At 37.7% G+C, this 18,309-nt stretch overlaps 1 protein-coding gene across 1 annotated transcript; it reads right to left on the reverse strand.

Annotated features, from left to right (window-relative positions):
• Nucleotides 1-982: 982 nt before the first annotated feature.
• Nucleotides 983-10,785, reverse strand: LOC121656374 (C-type lectin domain family 17, member A-like). The gene is made up of 7 exons (XM_042011423.1): nt 10,710-10,785; nt 10,509-10,610; nt 5,289-5,348; nt 4,639-4,743; nt 2,473-2,615; nt 1,741-1,835; nt 983-1,118 (listed from the first exon to the last, which is right to left on the reverse strand). Exons 2-7 carry the CDS (start codon nt 10,540-10,542, stop codon nt 983-985), a joined length of 573 nt encoding a protein of 190 aa, XP_041867357.1. The 5' UTR covers nt 10,543-10,610; nt 10,710-10,785.
• Nucleotides 10,786-18,309: the final 7,524 nt, after the last annotated feature.

The raw sequence follows: 18,309 nt of genomic DNA on the forward strand, positions 1-18,309 counted from the left end.
GAAAAGTTTTATATAAAATAAAAAATGCAATGACAGAATTTAACTTCACAAGAGGCAAGAAAAGGCAATTTATTTTTATAGCAAATTTCATGTACAGGACAACTTAAAGTGCTTTATGTTAAACAATAATAGCATTACAGATATTAAGAAATATTAAAAGGCAGCAACACTTAGCAAGAATCACAATAAAATCATAAATTACATTAAAATGATTAAAGTTGTCGTGCATAGATGCTGTGGAAGAAATTTTACTTATTATGCTCCATATATAATATTAAAATCACACCTATAATTACTTCCTTTACTATATTCATTTATAAATTGTATTTACACTGATTGTTACTATATTACACTTTTTACATTGTACATTTTTACTCATCATGCTTTAATTCACTTTTAAGGTTTATTCTCTTCATATACATGCTCTGTTAAAAGTTCACTACGAGGGTAAGATGACCTTTATCTGGTCCTTCCTCAGACCCTTAGTCAGACTGGTTCTGGTGGAGACACAACTATGTGAGGTTGTTTTGACACCAGCTCTTGGAGTTGTGTGTCCACCGAAGTTCTTCAGGAAGGAGGATTCTTTCTACAGAAATGTATAACTATTGTTTTTCCTCTTGCCTCCCTAGAGTCTCTCTCGACTTCACGTGAGTCGGGACGACCACTCTCATTACTTGCAAGTAATTCTGTATTAAATCCCCCCCTCCCCCATTTTGTGGTAAAAATGGGCAACGTAGACTCTAAGCAACAGCTCCTCTGTCACAGGAGAATTATATGATTTTATAAGTAACTAACTTATATGTAGTTGTTGTTGTATAGATGACTTCCACCTTCACTACTCTGTCTATATATTAGACTACAGAGGGACGATATATGTAGATTATGAGTGACACACGACATCTGAAATTTACAACAAAGAAAACTGTTCTTCATATTTTTTGGTGTCAAATTTGAAAGTTTAATAACTGCACATCCATTTATATCACTGAGAGATGGAAGAATTTTTCTCACAGATCCAGTTAGCGGTTTTAGAGTAATATGTTGTTCTCCATTTCCCTTCATAATTGTTATACACTCCGTAACTGTTGTATATGTTCTGCCCTCCATCTTTCCAGAACCTGTTGGAGAAATAAAACATCACATTCAACTGGACTGAAATTCAGGATTATTTCCACATTCAGATAAATTTCCTCTTTATAAGTTTCAGATGTTTTCTGTATTTCTTTTCTCATCATCTTATAGAACGTACACACATGTGACAACACACAGGATTATGGGTCTGGACTGATTATAGATCATTTATGGACTCTTGATAAAGTCCAACATTGTCTCTATTTATTCATTAAATTCTGTAAAAGCTGCTCAATCCTCCAGAAATGTTTCCTCTGCTGATCTGCTTCCTGGTTTTAAGCTTGTTAGTGGTTTTATTTCTGATCAGTCTGTCCTCCTCCATGACTTTTCACTGTGAACCATCAGACACTAGAAAAACCTTTTCAGCCATTAAATGTAGTAAAATACTTTGTCAGTTGTAAACATGTTTTGTTGTAGTTTTTCAGTCGGCTTGCAGGAAGATTTTAGTGAACAAAGTTCAAGTTGTTCATTCAGAGAGATACTTGTTGAAACAAATTAAAATTATCTCCTGATTTTTCAGATTTATCAGGAGAAAATTGTAAGATTCTACATTTTAGATTTTACGGCTCTAAACAGTGATATTAATTAACATTGTAAAGAATTTCTTACGTTACTGTCAGTGGAGATCCGTCCAACCATTTCCATCCAGGTCCTGTCCATTCAAGACCGATCCAGGACCATGAACTCACTTTACTGACAAATTCCTGGACAGACAAAGAAAATGTAGAACAAAAAAAAATCATTATTCTGCTCGGCTGTTGTAGTAACATAACTGTAACAATATCTGAAAGAAAAACAAACTTTTTAATTCTTCCATTCTGCAAAAACCAAAAGCAACAAAATGTTAATGAATAATTTTCAGTCTTTGTTAAAACAAATGTTAAAATTTCATTAAAACTACTGACTTTAGTTTCCTGTAGTTTCCTTTGATCAGAAAACAGTTTTCACTGATTTTGTTGTTCTTGAAAATAATTTTTAATGTTTATGATTTATTCAGCAACATTTTTTCACTCATACTGATCTGGTCTTTGTTCTGGTAAATAAATCACATTTTTACTACATGTTTAACAATTATTCTTTTTTTAACAAATGTAGCAGAACTGAGTCAAAACAAAACCATAAAGTACTGAAATATGAAAATATTTACATTTTGAAATGAGTTTATGAAGTAAATCAAGTAAATGGATCTAATTGATCAGCTGATCCTGATTTTAGGACTTGAAAACCATTTAAAGTGAAATCCATCAGGACAGGAAGCAGACTGACAAAAGATCAAGACTAAAGTACCAGATCAGTTACATCAAAGATCACACAGACATAAAAAATCAAACACACACCCACCTGTTCCTCTTTGCTGTTTATGATCACCAGATCAGCTCCTCTTTCCTGACAGTCTTTCCTGCTTTCTGTCCAGGTTTTACTCTCAGTGGATTTAAAGTAACAACTGCTTCCAAATCTTTTCCATCCAAAAGGACAGCTGATCTCTGAATATCAACCAGAAATATTCATACAGGAAAAATTAAATCAGATGTTAGTTTTAAGTTGCTGCCAACGATACATCACAGTAAATTCACATGAATTCAAAAACTAACCAGCAAATGTGAAAACGTGACTCGTATTGTAGTTCAGTGTGTTTTTATCCACTTTGTCTCAGTGAAATGTGATTTAATGCAGTGTAATGTAATGCAAATGAAGACGATGCTCTACATTTTAACATGCTCCATTAAGTTTCATTTTCAATCTTTAGTTCTTCTTAAAATGAGCTGATGTCTCAGTCCTCCTCCTCTGTTTACTGAAGCTTTTTCTACTTTGACATAGATGGCCTCTTTCACTTGCGGCTCAAACCACTCGTCTTCTCTGTCCAAGATTTTATCACTGAGGTCCTCAAAAGTCTGTATTTTAAAATGAATGAAGGAGAAAATCTGAGTCCTGATCTGATGAGTTTCTCTCCTGTGTTGAGCATCCATCTGTTGAATGATTGTTTTCCTCAATATAGGGCTCATTGCAGTCCTCACTGCACTGACCTGCAACACCAGGTTGCTTTTTTAAGAGTGTGGAGTCGGGTCTTTAGGATGAGTCAGTTTCTGTGTGACGGGGTGGCTGGGTTTGACAAACATGGCTATTTGCTGTTTGTTAAAAATCCTCCTGAGTTTCTCAGATGTTCCAGCCACATCAGGGATGACAACGCTTCCCTTTCCTTTTTCTTCTTTTCCTTTCTCCCTGTGTCGGTAGTGTTTCTGGGTCTAGTTGCAGCTTTAATAAAGGTCCAGTCCAGGTAGAAACAATCCATAAGTTCTATCATCCTAAGAGATGTTTTTCTTTGCTCCTGGGCTTCTGCATTGGTGGGGATGTTTTCTGGCCGGTACTGAAGCGTTTTGATAACTCCGAGCTTGTGTTTAAAGGATGAGGGGTGTCCAGTCTGCAGGCTCCTGTCCTCCATCATGTGGACAGTACAGTCCAGGAAAGGCAGCTGTTGTTGTTGTTCACATCTTTTCATGTGATTTTGATGTTCTTGTCCACATAGTTGATGTAAACAGTGAAAGTCTGCACTGCTTTGCTTTGACCCATGTCAGTCATTGTTGGAGACCACTTTGTTTACATGCAGCCAGCCATGAAAGCAGTAGAGACGGTAAGTAGATGTCTACTACAGGACAGTAACCTCCTCCCCAGAAACAAGCTCAACCCAGTGGTTTCACATGTTACTGCAGTAAAATCTCCCCTTATCTCCATCAGAACTGAGGATGCTCTTCCTCGATAAGAGCACAATGTTCTGAAGGAACTAAAACAGTCCAGTTGACTTGAGACAACCAACACTGGATGTCATGACCTGGATGAAAGAGAATCTTCAGACATCCAGTAATTATTCTTCTTAATTTGAACTTTTAAATCAAACCTGTTTTTCTTTTTCAGAAGCAGGTTTTTCACAATTATAACAAAGATTCTCTGATGAAAAACATATTAAACCAGGTCCATCTTTGTTATTTCCCATCTCCATTTTCTCTTTTCTAACACAGACATTACAAATTTAATGTTCTGCAGCTTAATGATGTTCAGGATTAACAACAAAGTGAAGGGAAGTGGTCCATAAAATTCTTCACATCTTATTAGTCATGAGCAGAAAGAAGTGGTGCTGTTTTTAGATCAACAAAGCAAGTTTTAATCAATAAAACGATCAGATGTTTCCAAAGTGACACCAGTGAGGTTCAGTTAGTTCCTGGAGTCATGCTGCCTAAATCGTAATCTGGCTCATCCTATTTTATAAATGTTATCCTGTCAAGTTGTTCTGTTTATCTTTAAAAAGTAAAGATGGTGTTAATCATCACATTTATAACAACTTTGTAATAACAATAAAAACAATTTTCAAGAGAAAATCGTTCAATAAAATTTAATTGAAATGACAGATTTGATTTAATTTCATTGGATTTTAAAATAAAAGTTAATTTAAAGCTAGATTCATGTCACATGTTCAGAGGTGATGTTATGTGTTAGGTTTCAGTCTTCTCTCACCTTCAATCTTCTTCTTCAGCTTCTTCATTTCATCCATTAACTGGTTGTGATTTTTACTCAGGATTTCATGACGGCTCTGCAGCTGACTGAAGTTAGTTTTCGTAGCTTTAAAACAAACATAGTTAAAAATGTAAAACATGATTTTATTAAGGTAAATATTATGAAGTGTGCTGTAGGACCCATAAAACATGTTTGGAGTAATGATGACTGGGTGGATGATTTGTTTTATTTGGTTGTCATGGTGATGTGCAGGGTGGGGTCATGTGGATGAGGTAGGTGACGGGATGAACTGTTAAGAAGTTGTCAGACAGCCACGGGTGGTTTTGCCAGAGAGAGGAGGGCTGGGTAGCTGTAATTTTTGTCTGGGCTTAATAGCCCAAAGTCTGTATGTTAAGTCTAAATGCGTTACATTCACAATCACTTGTTAAGTTCAACAAGGTTACTGCTGCATCCTGCCCAGTGTGTTAATTCTGTCAACCATGAAAGACGATCAATAAAAGGAGAAATGCATCAGATCTAAGAGCGTTTGTTTTAGACATAGACGGTGCGTCATACAAATAGACCAAACCCATCCTTTACCTCACTAGTGACTGTGGAAGTCACTACATGTGATATTAGTGTTTGTTTATTCAGATTAAAATCTTTCTCACCTTCAAGTTTGACCTGCAGCTGATTTTTACTGTTGTTCATTTCGCTCATTTTCAAGGTTACTAAAAGACAAACGACAGAAAATCAGTTTATTTAAATTAACATAAGAAATATAATTAATGAAAATTGTTAGTAGCCATGTATTCCTCCATCACTGAGGGTGATGTAATAGACATCATGCACGACTAACAGGACTCCGCAAAAAAGAAGATTTTACAAATTAATATAAATTTGCTCTTTGTGACCATTTTCAATGAAAATTGCTTGTCTTTTTGTCTTTAAAGACTGTTGCTATCAACGATGATAGTGAAACAAAGTTTTTTTAACACCTCAAATGGAGGCAAGCTGCTAAGTGGGAGAAATGCTGGATTCTACAAGCTGTACAAGACAACAACCATCCACAAACTCTCATTAATAGAAAACCTACATCAGGGTAATAATTTTTCATGTTTTGTATGATAAAACCATTACTGTCACCCCCATCCTCAAGACACCAGACAACAGTGACCTCAGCAATTCCTGGCCCATTGCCCTAATGTCTGTAATGATGTAATGCTTCTAGAGCAGGGGTGTCAAACTCTGGTCCTCGAGGGCCTGTATCCTGCAAGTTTTCATTGTTTTCCCGATCTAACACACCTGACTGAAATTAATGGGTTATTTTGAAAAAGTTGACAAGAAGGATCCATTTGATTTTATTCTGGTGTGTTAGATCAGGGAAACGATGAAAACCTGTAGGATACTGGCCCTCAAGGACCGGAGTTTGACACCCCTGTTCTAGAGGCTGGACCAGCAGCATATCAGGTCTGCCTCCCACCAACATTTGAAGCTCCCAATTTACCTACTGAAGCAAACCGTGCACTGAGGACACCATTACTATCACTTTTCACACCATGCTGAGCCACCTTGAACACCATGGTAACTATGTAAGAGTCCTCTTCATAGATTATGGCTCAACCTTCAACACCATCACACCAGACATCTTAGTACAGAAACTGCGGTACCTGGACCTCCCACCTTCCACCTGCTCCTGGATTAGAGACTTCTTTCAAACAGACTACAGGATGTGAAGCTCAGCCCCCACCTCTCCTCCCCCCTCACACTAATCATGGGCTGAGCCCACTCCTGTATGACCTGTACACCCATGAATGTGTTCCCTGTCACCCCAGCAGCTACATCATCAGGTGTTCAGATGACACCACAGTTATGATGCTTATATTTGACAGAATGGCATCAGGTCAACAACTTACTCCTGAACAGCACAGAGACATTATCGACTTCAGGAGGAACAGGAAGGTTACACTCGTCTCCATATCAAGAGCATAATCACATAATGCATCACAGCATGAAACAAACAGGAAGGGTCTGCAGCATATGATCTGCACAGTTCAAAAAGGCATCAGCCTTGTCAGAACACAAAGCACACATAAACTGCAATGTGACTATTAAACCATCTCTAAAATGCTTAGCACACTAAGTGTGTCTGTGTGTATATAAAGAGCTCATATGCAATATTCTTTAAGAAATAATTCCTTTCACTTCTACAATGTCACAAGATTTATTTCCATCCAGTGTTGTATTATTTTTTTTTTACCAAGATCTTTTATTGATGATGGGGGAATCCAACCACTGTGAAAGGCCTTCTCCAGCACGTCCCAAATATCCTCAATGAGGTTACGTTCCAGAATCTGTGGTGGTCAGTCCATGTGTGAAAATGATGTCTCATGCTCCCTGAACCACTGTTTTACAATCCTGGTATTGTCATTTTGGAATATGCCTGTACGATCAGGAAAGAAAATAATCCATTGATGGAATAACCGGGTCATTCAGGTATCAGCTGATCTCGTTCTTTAGCAGCATAATGTTGCTGAAACTTGACCTGACCAACTGCAGCAACCCCAGATCATAACACTGCCCCCACAGGCTTTTACAGTAGGCACTAGGCATGATGGCTGCATCACTTCATCTGCCTCTCTTCTTACCCTGATGTGCCCATCACTCTGGAACAGGGTAAATCTGGACTCATCAGACCACATGACCTTCTTCCATTGCTCCATAGTCTGATCTTTATGCTCCCTAGCAAACTGAAGCCTTTTTCTCCAGTTGGCCTCTCTGGTTAGTGGTTTTCTTATGGCTACATAGTTGTTCAGTCCCAATCCCTTGAGTTCCCTTCAAATTGTGTGTGTGGAAATGTGCTTACGTTCGCTATTAACCCTTTAAAGCCCATCCCTAGAAAAAAATGGAAAGAAAAGTCTCATTTTCATCTGAAATCTTTACATAGTCCTTTTACAAAATAATGAAACATATAAATTAAAGATAAATAGATTTTTTTTCTCACCACATTTCTTCTTCAAAGATGATGGTTCTCCACTTTCCTTCCAGTTTTTAATAATGTGTTTCTCTACTTGATGAATGTCAGCGATTTGACCCTTCTTAAACAGACTAACATCTTTTCTATGACCACGAGGTGCCTTTCCACATGGTTGTTTAAGAAATGAGAAGCTGCTCTTTGCAACAGTTGGGGTTAAATAACTTGTTGCCAGCTGAAAGATAATCGCCCATGCAGTAATTATCCAGTAGGAGGCTCATTTCTATTTACTCATCACATTTAAAATATATTCTCATATTCACCTGAACATGCCTTTACCTTTACACAGAGACTTGGCAGTAAAGATGAAAATAAGCTGAAAATCATGTTTAATAGAACAAACATAAATTTGATGTAAATGGTAACATATTTTAAAAATCTTTTAATCAGGAAAGTTACATCTAAATGTTGATATCTGCTTGTAAAAAGACATTTTTTGCCAACACCAACCGTACAGAGATGTGGGGGTGTCCTTACAGTATACTGTATCTGTTTCTATCATCTTCTTAGTCAATCAAGAGTTTTTCCTGTGGTCTTCATCGCTGTATTAATTTAAATACAGTCTCTTCTTCCCTTTTCTCTTCGAGTTGAGCTTCCTGTTGGCGTTGTCTTTTACTTTCAACTCCCTCCAGATCCATGAGCTAGAGGACGAATGATTCATTTTCCAAATATTTAACCAATCTCCATCTGCAATTCTTATGTTAAGTTCCGATTCCCATGTTTCTTTTATGTATTTTGTAGAATGTCTATTTTTTTTTTTATTAATATATTTTACGTATGATTCTGATTTTGGTTTCTTTGTTTGCTTTGTTTATGATTTATTCCAGACTATTCACTTCTTTGGTGGCGTCCATCCTGATCTCTTTCCTAAAATAGCTTGTAAGTTGCAGGTATCTGTAGAATTCATGTTTATCCAAATCAAACTTTTCTTTCATTTCTCAAAAACACTCCAGCTGTTCATCTTTCAGTGAGACACAACATGCCATAATTCCCTTGGTTGTTCACTGTTCAGACCTTTTGTCATTTTAAGTTAAAAATTGCTGTATGCTATCCACCTTAGTAAATTGGTGTCTTTCTGTATCTTATAACTCTTAATTATACTGAACCACTGCCTCAATGTAAACGTTGGGTTTGGATCTATTTGGTTTTTTTTTTGTTTGTTTTTTTTTTTTTTTTGTTTTGTACATTTCTTCATCTCCTATAATACTCTCTGTTGGGTTTTCTCTGCATTTTATTTCCATTTCCTTCCATTTTGCTGTATAATCTGGTTTACACCAACCTACGGTATATCTCAGTTGAGCTGCATAAAAGTAATCTTTAAGATATGGGCGTCCCATTACTCCTCTGTCCTTTGGCAGCTGGAGAGTTTCCTTTTTTATTCTAGGCTTTTTACCTTCCCAAACAAACCTTGATATTATTCTAGTCCAGCTTGTAATTTGGGACTCGATCACTACACTGGTAGGGAATTTGTTTATATTTGTTTCTTACTGATATTTACTTCATATCCTGATAGCTGTTCGTATGTTTGGAAAAGTTTCATCAATATAGGTAGTGATTTATTTGGTGTAGGTTATGACATCATCTGCAACAAGTCCTATTTTTTGTTTCACACCATTCGCCATCACTCCTCTGATCTCTTGGTCCTGTCTAACAACCTGCGTGAGAGGCTCTATAAAGAGAGAAATCAGAGTGGATTGTCAATCTCTGTAGTCTAATGTTGTCTGTCAAACTTCTACTGATTTTTACTCCAGCGGTTTGGTCTGAATTGTGTCTTTACACACTGTATTGATTATTATTATAATTGAATAGGTTCAATACTTTGTACAGAATTTTCCAATTAACATATTAAAAAGTGTTTACAGCGTCTATACTTAACACTGTGCTCTTTTTGTCTTTTGTTGCTTGTTCTATAGCCTGTAATATTCTCCTAATATTATCATGCATCTGACGTCCGCAAAATGAACTTGCAACAACACCTGCTGTTGTCCTTTTATCACTGCTCTGTTGAGAGTGTGTTATCTTATAGCATACTAGTGTAGTAGAACAGCAGCTCCACAGCAGACAACAAGCCCAGAGTGATCAAAACAACACAAAGGATAACAAATTAACACCGGTCTGCGTAACTGGGCAGCCAAAACCAAAAACACCATACTGTTGAACAGTTGTTATCCCAAAGCTAACAACACACTGAACACAGACCTGAAATTACAATGACAGTGACTGACTTAACAATTACTCTCATTTAAATTTACCACTATCGTAATTATTACAGTGAAATACTGACTGGTATCATGGCATCAATACCTTGTATGCAGTTTTATTACTGACAACTATGGGCATTTTTTCATTGTAAATACACTTTATACTTGCATCGCAAGTTGGGGTGTGAAAGTGTGATGGGTGTGAATGTCTGTGGATGTGTGTAGTTTGTAGTGTGTAATTAAATTTTGTTTTACTTGTTACTAAAAGAGAATATTTGTCCTTTTATTTCTTTTTATCTTTATTGATGGTAATGCACCAACACAAAGCAGTGAATTTTATCAGCTTTAAAGACAGTTTGTGGAGGCAAAACATGTTGCCAGGAAAAAATATTGTTACAATCAACCCAAAATACTCAGAACCCAGACTGCTGAAGTGTGATACTAACTGACTAAATTCAGTGTAAATGTCATGTGGGTGTAGTGTGCATGAAGACAAATGACAAACTTTGTCCCTGACACTTCATATTCAAAGCGAGTGGCATCTGAACCATCCCATGTTGTTAGTAGAAATTATAATGGTTATACAGCCGTTCTTTCTGTGTGTGACGAACAAACGATCCTGTTAACTGGTTTTGAGGTGTTGCATTTTATCCTACTGTATATGGACAGAGTGATGATCCCAGCTAACATCACCAAACACAGCACGACACCTCCGACAAGCCCTCTCTGGACTGTAGGATGCTTTGGAGTCTGTGGTGCTACATGAAACAAAGATCACAGATTAAAACAAACAATGGGTTCATACTTTCCTCCACCATGTTTGAATTAAATTTTTTTTAACATCATTATTTATTTACCTCCATCCTGTGACTGAAAATTAGTCCGATTACCCACAACATCGCCTGCAGTCTCATAGATGCTCACTTCCTTCTCTTCCCATTCTTCTCCGCCTTCTCGCTCTCACTTTTTTTGACAAATCTGGTTTGGCATAAATATGTGAGGACATTGTGGAACAACTGAGACAGCTGAGCAGATGCTGCACTTGCTGTGTGCTTCGTGTTGATGCTCTTATTTGTTCTTCTACCACACGTAACACTGACTGGCAGATACGCCCTGTAATTTTAAGGAAGTTACACCAATACTATTAATGCAGCCATTATTTCCTGTTCACACTTCAGTCTGATATTATTAGACAAACTTTGAGGAAGTGGCTAAAACTTATCCAGCAGGCTTGTGTGTGTGTGTGTGTGTTGGTTATGGTTGAACCCCTCATATGCTTAATTTTTTGGGTTTTCTTTTCAATAAAGGTTTTTGTGAAACCATTTACAAATAAACACATCAGTTTTTGTTGGGAAAGAAAAACAGATTTTGCTGATTTCTTCTTAGCTGCTGCTATGTTCATGCTGAGAAGTGGTACACACGAACACACCAGCACACCAGATTAGCAACTTGCACAAATTGGGAAATTTCACTTTGTCTCATTCTTTTTTTTTTTTTTTTTCTATCACTTAAAGAAACTGAAAGTGTTTTTAATCCACGTTCTGCTTTTTCTCATAGGAGCACTGGAAAACAAAACGTTAACCTCAAAACTATGTTTTTCTGTGTTCTTTCATTTACACACTGATTTATCATTTTCACATTTCTGGACCTGAAACACTAAAGTCTGAAAAAAACACATTTCACAAGTTTACTTTTCCAACCCTGACATACATTTTAGATATGCATCAAATTTCCAAAGCCATCAGTTAGCCATCTTTGAACCATTTAAAACAAACATGCAGGCAGATTTTCCCCCACTTAAACATTTTTTAGTTTTTGCAAATTTCACACCAAAGTTTTAAACTTGTAACCTTTCAAAGCATCATCTGCTAACTCGTGCAATAAATACTGCTGGATATATAAAATGCTCATTTTGTCTGATATGTATGGTTTTCACACATGTGCCACATTGACAAGCTATGAAGTGGTTTTAGTACATTTTTACCACCGTATTACAATTTTCCAAGCAAATTTTACACCCGTTTGCTTCTACCGTGAGTCCAACGGGCATTCTTATTTCTAAAAAGTAGAACTTAACTTCTGTCCGTCCTATGGCTAACTGCTCATCACTTGAGTATCACGCAGTAAAGGTCTCTACACCCATTACTGCATACATTCTGAAATCACTGAAATAAAAACTGATGTGACTCAGACCATGACTTCCTCTGAGGAATCTATGTGAAACCAGCAGCTTGTGGGCTGAAAAAAAAGGATTTGAATGGTCAAAACAGGGAGAAAATGAAACAATGTGGTCTAATAATGTTTAACCACTTAGAGCGGTCTGTGGTTTTACTCTTTGAGTCTGATGCACTAACAGCAGCTCACTGATATTTTCTATAGACTTTTGTCTTTATACTGTGCATTTTTAGCCATAATCAAAGCATTATACAATACCACTACAAATATACAGCTAAATGACAATGTAAAGGTTCCTCTGTTGTGATGAACCTTAAAAGCTGCACATACTTTTTACTAGATTTTATTTTGTTTAAGATGTCCTGACCAGCATCATAGCAAGCAGAATGGTGGCTTGGCTGCTGTATTGTGACGAACAAATTTGCTTTGCTAAGAGGAGCTTTATGGGTATAAGGCCCCTCTTATTCTTTATATTTGATTTTGTCTACTCTTGCATTAAGAAAAGGAATTATTGTGTTCCTCTTCTGTACACACACACATTTGCATACTGCTATGATAACTGTGGCAACACTAGATATATGAGAAATAAAACATCTTTACATAAATAATCTATCATAACAATAAATAATATCTATATCTATCTATCTATCTATCTATCTATCTATCTATCTATCTATCTATCTATCTATCTATCTATCTATCTATCTATCTATTTGAAGGTATTATCTATGAGCAGCATTTCAATAAGTGTGGATTAAATACCAACTTCTAGCACACATAGCATAAGCAGGACAGTGGTGGGTGCAGTGTTTTGGGATTTTAGTTCTCCATTTGACATTATAGACCACAGGGTTAGGGTCATTTTTAATAGCTCAATATCTAGTTCAGTTACACTTGAATGTGGTAGTTGCTGTTTATGTGTATGATATGCCTCATATGATGGAGAATGCAGGAATGGTAATTTATGCTGATGAAACAACTACATTTGCCTCTGCTTCAAACTCTAAGCAGGTTAAAGAAACTTAAATGAGTAAATGGAAACAAATTGAATCTTTCCAAAACCAAATGTCTACGTTCTAAATATGCCCCAAGGTCAGATCATAAGTTATCTCTCACTAAATGAAATTTTTATTGAACAGGTTAAAGAGGCTAAACTGCTTTGTGTTACTATTGATGAAACACTCTCATGGACGTCTCATGTTGCAAACATAGTCATGAAGATGAATTGGGGTATTTCCATTATCAGAAGAAGTGCTAGTCTCTTAAAGGAATCATCATTAAAAATGATAATGCCGCACATCTGGACTTTTGTCCGACAGTCTGGTCTTGCACATCACATTAAACATGACAAAACTCCGGTTAACTTAAAATAGATCCGCTTACCTTTTACTTCCGTGCTCCAAAAAGGAGAATGTGTCAGAAATACGCAGGTAATGATAAGAAAAAGGTTGACATACAGTCTGATTCTGTTTTTTAAGAATATACAGTAGTAGCGGTTTAAAAGTTCCCATCCAAGCTGAAAGCCAGCCGAATACCTGCCGGCTTCCAGCCCAGTTCCATTCCAGTTCCAGCCAGCTGCCTTCCAACTTCCAGCCGCCAGAGAGGCCCCCTCCTTCTCCTGGGAGTGTCGATGTTTTAATCAAGCTCCACCCATTCCTTGTAATATAGGGTAGACCCAGAAGATGGCGCTTCTCTCACAGACTTCTCATCGCCCGTAGTCTGTCAGATTTTATCTGAATTTACACTGACCGGCAGAGGCGCCACTCAAAGCACCTCTGATGGCCAGTCACAATTCATAAAAATGCATAAAACTTAATACATAATCATCGTTTGACGTGGAATGTGAAATTGTAACATGCTTGTGCGCTGGCAATTGTTTTATTCAGAAATGAATGCTAGTAGGTTAATAAAACCTTTCAAATACTGGATCACAGCCCCTAGCTCTATTCTCAATAGGATGTATTTATCATACTGATTAATCTTTTAATATTAGCATTATTAACATAGACAAATCAGATTTGGATCAAGCAACACAGAATCTGTTTGAGGTAGCTAGGAAGGGTTATTTTATTCTCATATTATTTATTTCACCTCCATAAGAAGACAGGGCGACAGATAAAAGCCCCACGCAGGATCGGAGATAATTTCTTCCACTTCAATGTGTCTAATCGCGGGGGGACATCCAACACTCGCTGTGCTGCGACTTCCTGCTCGCCGGGAATCCCGATTACGTCACCCCTCCAGGTGGGCTATTCCCCGACACGCTCTGATTACCATTCCAAAAGGTACTGTATGCAGCCCCCAACTTGAACATGCGCCTTCTTCAACATTCGCACTTGCTCCAGAAAATTACCATCTCTTAGGCTCCTCCACCACCACTTTGACTGTGGATTGATACGTAAATGAGCCGCAATGAGGCAGCTGAACAAGTGACCCAGTTTTGTGATTGTTGCACATTGGGTAAGAGTGGTCAAACGAGTCCAGTTTGTGTTGTCATGCTACCAGAAATTCAGTATGGCTAGTCGGTCCTAATGCAGTGAATTTCCATGTTAATGTTGCCAAATTCAATAGCATAGCAAGAGATGAAAAAAGAAACAACGATATTTCTTCAACATGTTAACCAAAATATTTACCTCTTAAAGCATAAACCAAGTATTTACAACAAGCAGTGTGCTTTTTAACGTTAACGTGTGCCATAGCCTACTGCACCGCTGTTCCTCCTTCCAAGTCTTCTTTTTTATTATATTGTTGTTTTATCATCTGAATATACTACAACAACACAGAGAAAATATATGAAAGTTTATTTTACGCTGGTATTTGCGCAGCAGAGTTTTCTGCGGCCGGATTTGTAGTCCAGGAACGGAGAACACAGCTGCTGCCAGGAAAGGTGGATTACATTTTGTTAAAGCACAGCAATCTCCGAGTAGCCTATTATAAATACCCTCTCAGTGGCAAAATAAAACACACTGGTCTGGTTTAGTCTTCACTCTGAAATGGTTCAGTCAGAGGAATATAAAGCTGTTTTAAAAATGTTGAGCAAGCTTAAAATAAACATTCATAGGCTATCTATGTGTTTTAGATTAACACAATGATAAAACAACAATAGGCTATAATAATGGAAAAGAAACGGTGCAGCATGGCAATGATGCGTTAATGGCTCGGGTCGCGGGTTAAACATCAGTCTGGTTCGGATTTAAATGGAATAAATACATTGGTGACGAGTCGGGTTCGGGAGTCATTCTAACGAGTTAGAGCAGGTATGCGTAGCAAAACGGAACCGTGCAGTTCGGACTTGGTTGACCTGGAACCATTTGACAATAAAATCTGGAGCCATCCTGCAACGCGCTCGCTTAGGCGTCCAGTTAAACCGTGTTTATTCAACCAGTCCCTACTTCATTGCATTCATTCTTTCCTCATAGCCTACGTGCACATTTTTTTCAAGATTGTTTATGTCAGTTTTGTTTTGGAAAATGAAAAAGGAGTCTTTGCGCAGAACTTATAACATTATTCTAATCTTGCCACTTGCCTATTTTATTATTGTGTATTTTTGTAATAACATGTAAATTCACTGCATAGGAACCAACTAGTCTACTGAATTTTGTGTGACAACACTAACAGAACTGTTTTGACAATGCAACAATTACAAAACTGCGGCTCATTTACTTATCAATCCATAGTCAAAGTGGTGGTGGAGGAGCCTTGGAGATGGTAATTTTATGGAGCAAGTGCGAATGTTGAGGAATTTAGCCTTTGTTCAAGTTGTGGGCTGCATATATGCAGCCCACAACTTGGTATACCTTTCAGAATGATAATAAACAGAACAAGACACACCAAACCAGGAGCTAAGACCACGAAGTTCAGCATCATGCTTATCTATCTTTGGCGTTTTTACACCAACATTTTTATACACTGGATAATGATAATAATTATCGATTAAAGTCACGGATAAAACTGCTGTTGTTAAAACACACCCATCTCTTACAAAATCTAAAATGTAAAACAAAAAAAACAACAAACAAAAAATCTGGATCACTGTAGAAATATCTTTATTCATTGCTGATCATCTGGCCATTGAAGCGTTTTTATTTGGAATTGGGAACAAATATTTTCCACCCTGTTATATTCTGTTCCACTCTGTTATGTTCCATTCCACCCTGTTAGTAAGGTGTTTTTTATTTTTTATTTTTTTACTAAAAACATTGAGGACTGTGAACCTTGTTGCACCATATTAGGAAGTGAGGAACATTAAATTGATTTTGCTTTTCTGTTCCCAGGTCAAAAGGAATGTAATTATCTCTCATTTGAAATACTTGATTATGCTTTCCTTCTTGCCTTTGTGGAAACAGAAACGTGATAATCTCTCACTTGAAAGCAAGCTGGGCGTACAATAGTGTGAAGGTCGATGAAAACTCACATGACCAATGCTCAATAAAGGGTACATGAAAATGTGAGAAATGGTCAAAAGCACAAATACCGTTTGTGGTGAGTGAAACTATACAGCACAGTCCACAAGGCTCTTTTCAAGCACACTCCTCCCCCCAAGGAGTATGCTTGAACAGCTAACGGCAGGTAATGGCTGTGTTTACAAATGTAAAGGTGCTAATTGTTGGCCATTGAATTGTTAATTTCAAACCGGGCAGCCTTTTGGTTGTACTCTGGGCATGGTAGAGGGATAAGAAATCTCTGGGTTTTCTAGTGTTAAACACTGGAAGCGTCGCCAGCGGTCTTTTGATGACCGCCAGTCACGCTACCATGCTTATAGTGTATTAAAAACTAAAGGGCTGAACCTGGTATTTTAGGACTTTTATTATATAGTTGTTGTCTATAGTTTTACCTGCTTACTTGTTTGGAAAAGTAAACACATCAATATTTACGAGCAGTTTAGCACGTCTAAACTTCCACAGAGCCGCTCAGGGAGACTCTTTCTCAGCCAAACTGTCGTATATCACGGCTATGGAGTTGTAATAAATGGCCGCCCTACTCTGCTTCTGATTGGCTGTAAGATCACAAACCCTGTGTGATGATAGGCTGCTGGTTCCTGTCATTCCTACCAGCCTTTGCGCATGTGCCTGCTTCAGACAGCAGGCAGGCAGCTGTCCCACCGCTGAGACACAGCTGTATGACGTTTTATCACGTTTTATCACTAGATCGCTATGAATAAAATCCAGGGACACTTCATTTCACAGTATAAACCATTTATTTACTTATCTACTTAGGATAATAGCACTTTGAGGCCTAATTCAGAATATAGGTTGGGCTGGGTCCGGACTTTTGTGATCCCTGCTTTACACATTATCAGTATTATGTTATTTTTACCTGCCGATATTACGTTATGATTTTGTCAATATTCAGTTATGCAGCAGCTGTATCAACCCCCACTGTGAATAACTTACGTTGCAGTCAAATGACCGCTGGCAGCGCTCCTCGGGATGTTTAGAAAGCTCGCTGCTAGTGACATTCACCACTTAGCCGACTTGAGGAGGTTGTGCTTTGCCTCATAACACCATTAGCTACACATGTCGGCTTTTTTGATACATTTATTTGACGCCATTTTCAAATCAAATCATTTTTTAAATGTTGGCAAAAATGCAACAAATGAGCAACACAGCTCATTATAAACTGTTTAGAGAGCAGCAAGATCAAATCACTGCTCCTCCCCGTGGACAAAAGAGGGATTGCAGCTGTTTTTTTACTTGGGCTACTTAGGGGCAGAGCCTCGCTGACGACATCATTGCGGGGGATTACATTACCCCCACAGACCTGTGAAGGATCGGCCAAGGATCAGTCAAGGACCAGTCATGGAAACAGGGGAACTTTTAAACCGCTACTACTGTATAAACTGCATACAACAATAAACAATGAGTCCCAACTATTAACAGACATGACCACAAGTCAAGACAAACAGTGAAAAACAGGTTCACAGTACCTTTGCCAAAAACCAGCGCATTGAGGAGAACAGTGATGTACAGAGCCGTGGTGGAGTGGCACAGGCTTCCACATCAGCTTATGTCACTGGTTAATCTAAGTAATTTTAAACATAAATTAATAAAATTGTATTTAGAAAGGTAATTGTAAAACGTCTGCAGCTTGGAGCTCCAAAAGGTTTCACATCTCGCCTTAAAGCTACCTTCTCAGTTCATCTTTAATTAGACCTCACAGCTCAGTCACATCTCCTGCTGAGAGACAGCAACATGGTTTCCAATCCCTACAAACACACACACATACATACGCAGACACAGACAACACCAGTGCTTGTACTTCAGTTTTATTGTTCTGAAGAAG

This window comes from Melanotaenia boesemani, chromosome 17 (genome assembly GCF_017639745.1).
Source record: "Melanotaenia boesemani isolate fMelBoe1 chromosome 17, fMelBoe1.pri, whole genome shotgun sequence".
NCBI lineage: Eukaryota > Metazoa > Chordata > Actinopteri > Atheriniformes > Melanotaeniidae > Melanotaenia > Melanotaenia boesemani.

Coding starts and splice junctions, on each gene's coding strand:
- LOC121656374 (XM_042011423.1), bottom strand. CDS start 10,542: ATGTTAGCTGGGATCATCACTCTGTCCATATACA. Junction 4,744..5,288: donor GCTGCAGGTCAAACTTGAAG/GTGAGAAAGATT, acceptor TTTGTTTTAAAG/CTACGAAAACTAACTTCAGT. Junction 2,616..4,638: donor GCTGAAGAAGAAGATTGAAG/GTGAGAGAAGAC, acceptor GTTGATATTCAG/AGATCAGCTGTCCTTTTGGA.